General features: G+C 31.8%; 1 protein-coding gene across 1 annotated transcript; it reads left to right on the top strand.

Moving 5' to 3' along the window:
* Positions 1–1,093: 1,093 nt before the first annotated feature.
* LOC116900886 (olfactory receptor 4P4-like) lies at positions 1,094–3,128 on the top strand. The gene is given in 3 exon segments (XM_032902562.1): positions 1,094–1,120; positions 2,198–2,466; positions 2,468–3,128. Coding segments are annotated over 3 exon segments (957 nt in total).
* The last annotated feature ends 869 nt before the right edge of the window (positions 3,129–3,997 follow it).

Genomic DNA, 3,997 nt, shown 5'->3' with positions numbered 1-3,997 from the left:
TACTGCAAGGAAAAAAGTAAATTGTACCTTTACATTTCACAAGAGGCCTGAGAGTGAGGAGTGCAAAGATGAACAGTTGATTATGCTGTTCCATAAACATCATTTAGAGAAAGCTTTTAAGGGAAGATGTTACCCTGCATTCAAATTTAAAGCTGTGATGATTTCTTTTGTTTGTCCTTGGCTCCTGTTTTCTTTTCAGAATTTGATGTGTATCTGTGAATTTTTACCTTTGAATTTTTCTGTAAAAGGTACTTTCGAGATGGTCTCCTTAATATTTGGTAGACTAAGTATGAAGAATAATTATCCTTCAAGATAAAAGATAACTTTCTTATCTATTGAAGAAATATAGCACTGCAAAACCATAAATTTAAAATCAAATTCTTCTTAAAATGTAGCAGAATATTCAACGTGGGAAGGAGAAATGTAATCTTGAAGATGTTTTGAGCAATTAAATTTGTGAGGCCTGGTTTACACTCTTCTGTTTTATTTCAGATGCTCACGTCATGGCAAGTCAGGAAGATGAGCACTGACAAGGGAATTTGCATGATGTGCCGTATTAGACACTCATCAGAATATCATCCATAAGTCATGTGCAGGTAGGTGTTCAATGTTTATGCTTTTTTTTTGAGTTATTAATACAGGTGTACAGGTTTTATAAAAATATTGAACCAATAGGCTTGGATCCTGTTGTTATTTGTAAGTTCTTCTGATTGTTAGATTTTTTATTTGATTCTCTTTATGGAACAAATTTTCTCTAGTAATAAAGCATAAATTTCAAATTTAAATCTAATTTATTTAAAGAAATGAAACATTTACTATGTCTTGTGAAGGTGCTATCACTTGTATACATTTAAAAGTTAAGTTCTAATATTTCAGTGATTAAATAGGAGACAAAGTATTAGGAAGAATTCTCAAATGTGATTCATTTCAGACTTCTATTGTTAGTGTAATAAAAACACATAAAATTAAAATTTTAAGTCAGCGTAATGCATAGTTCTTTCTAAAGCTCTATCTATTTAGAACTTCAAGTAGCTATACAGGTCACCATTACTGAAATGATAAAGTATAGATTGTACAGGTTAATACCACAAACATGGTTTGCAATGAAGGGTCCTCTATGGTTAGTAAATTAGGATTTAGGTTAATGTAAAAATTCCTTCTGTGTATCATTTAATTTTTGTCAGTAGATATAGAAAGTAAGTATATAGTTCCTGCTCTTCTCCCCCTTTAATTGCTTCCAAATACTGTTTAATAGTACAGCTACAGAATAGAAAATACATATGAATCCACAATTAAGTTCTGAAGCAGATTCAAACTAATATATTTTTACTACAAAGCTTAGATTATATGCTATCTTCAGATTTGCTGGTTATGCATATACTGTGTAGACTTCAAATTATCTGTGAAATACAGACATTTTTTCCTGAAGTTTTTATACACTTTTAATGACTCTAGATTTGCCTAAATATAATATTTATATTAATGTGTAGACATATTTCTAAGGTAGAAGTGCAAACAATTTTTTAAATATCTTGATACTAAATGTTACTATACCTTTACCTTCTTAATTATCTTCAGAAGATAAACCACATAGTATATATTATTAACTACAATAAATGATTTTCATTTCTCTACCTCTCTGCAATAATATTTCATGGAATTTTTCTTACCGGTCATATAATTCTCATTTTAAAAAGTTTTAAAAGTCACAAATATTTCCCTTTAGAGAATAATAAGGTTGCTACACCATTTCATGTTGGAAAGAGAGAAAACACTACTAGGGTACATAACTCTTTTCAATAAACTATGTAACTTAAAGCATAAATAAGATGTAATTCCCACATTATATTATATGATTTACCTGTTTCAAAATTTTGCACACAGAAATATCACATTTTACTTTTTATTGGAAAATAGTAATGATTATTTATATTTTACCAAATGAAAGATTTTTTTAATATCACTAGTAGAACATATTATTAGGGATAATCAATTAGGAACTATTTGAAATATGAAGTTTAAATTCCAAATTCCAAGGCAATTTATATTGAATTATAAATTAACAACTGGGTTTTGTTACAATAATCTCCAATACATGTTTTATGATACTGGCCTAGTTGTAATTACATAGGAAATATTTTACCTAAATGCTTTTCCCATAGATTCTCAATTATTGCTGTGGGCGAGATAATAAAAGGAGTGCCAGAAGAACATATCAGAATTTCTCCTCATGGGGCTGTCTTCCAAGCACCATATTGAAGTGCTTTGCTTCATTTTCTTCTTATTCTGCTACTGTTCCATCTTGTGTTGGAATCTGCTCATCCTTTTCTCAATTGGATACAGTTCTCTCTTCAATCAACCCATGTACTATTTCCTCAGTCATTTATCTTCTATGGACATTTGCTATACCTCCTGTGTGACACCCAAACTGATTGGGGATCTGCTTGTAAGGAGAAAAACCATCTCTTAGCAACTGCATACTGCAGGTATTTGTCATGCACTTCTTTGGAATGATTGAAATCTTATTTCTGACAGCCATGGCCTTTGACCGCTGTGTGGCCATCTGTAGGCCTCTTCACTACATGGTGATCATGAGCAGACCCAGGTGCCATGTTCTTATCTGGGCTTCCTGGATTGGTGGTGTTGCCCATTCCCTTCCCCAGGTTATGATGCTAATCTGTTTGCCCTTCTGTGGCCCCAACGAAATTGACAACTACTACTGTGAAGTTTTCTCTTTGCTGAAAGTTGCTTGCACTGACACCTACATCACTGGTATCCTCATGGTTGCCAATTCAGGAGTTGTTGCCTTTGTAATCTTTGTTCTCTTGTTTGGCTCATATGTAGTTATACTGTTCACATTAAGGAATTACTCAGCAGAAGGGAGACGTAAAGCTCTTTCTACCTGTGGGTCCCATATCTCTGTGGTTATTTTATTCTTTGGACCTTCCATCTATTCCTATCTTAGACCACCTACCACTTACCCTGAGGACAAAATCTTTGCCCTGTTTTACACTATTATTGCTCCTATGTTCAACCCCCTGATATATACTCTAAGAAATACAGAGATGAAGACTGCCATAAAAAAGGTTTGGTGTCAGAGAATATTTTTAGGAGAAAAGCATAATTAATTTGCTTTATTAATAGGATCTTTAAATAGTGCACAGCTATTAAATTAGATTTATGATCAAGAGGAACAATTAGTATCTTAACTGTTCAAACTTTTGGTCATTCATAATTAGCAAAAATGAGAATATGAAGAATAGTTATTATGAAATATTTTACTTTGCAACCTAGTAAAAAAATGAACACTAAAATTATTCCAGGATTAAGAAATGATTTTTATATTACACAATAATTTTCCATATGTATTTAGTGTTACTAGCCCCTTAACTTGATTTATTCCATGATGATAAATTTTTTTTCAAGTACTAGGAATAGATTGAAACTGTCTTCAGAAGTGTTATAGGAATGAACTTTGGAATGTGACAGGATTATATGATTATCCTCTGAAACAAATCAGTCTATGTAAAGGTAAAATAAAGAGAATTTGAGTGATTCTGATTCCAAAGGTTCATCATGAGTTCAGCTGAGATTTGCTACCCTGACCACTCTCCTTATAAATATCATAGACATATATAGTAGCTTTATGTGTGCTCCAGGTTATTGGCACAAACAATGACTTTGTGAATTTTAACTGGTTTAAGGTGAATTTATGAGATTGTCTCTTCAAATGTCCTCAGCTTGTAGAAACACTGAATTAGAAAATTTATACTTTTTTTTTCAATGAAACTTAATTAGTTGAGGAGCTCTACGGTTACATATTTGAAAAAATGCCGGACACGTTAAATTTTCTGGATACATTTACATGAGAAAAGATTCTGTTCTATTCTGATCAAATGTTATAGTGTCAGGAATTTCTTTTTCTGCTTTCATAATGCTTAATCTATTTGTTATCATATAAACTAATGTTTTGCATGGTGGTCTTTTGATACACACT

This window comes from Rattus rattus, chromosome 5, assembly GCF_011064425.1.
Source record: "Rattus rattus isolate New Zealand chromosome 5, Rrattus_CSIRO_v1, whole genome shotgun sequence".
Classification (NCBI taxonomy): domain Eukaryota; kingdom Metazoa; phylum Chordata; class Mammalia; order Rodentia; family Muridae; genus Rattus; species Rattus rattus.
Note: the sequence above shows the minus strand (reverse complement) of the source record. Positions and strands in the feature narration are given on the sequence as shown.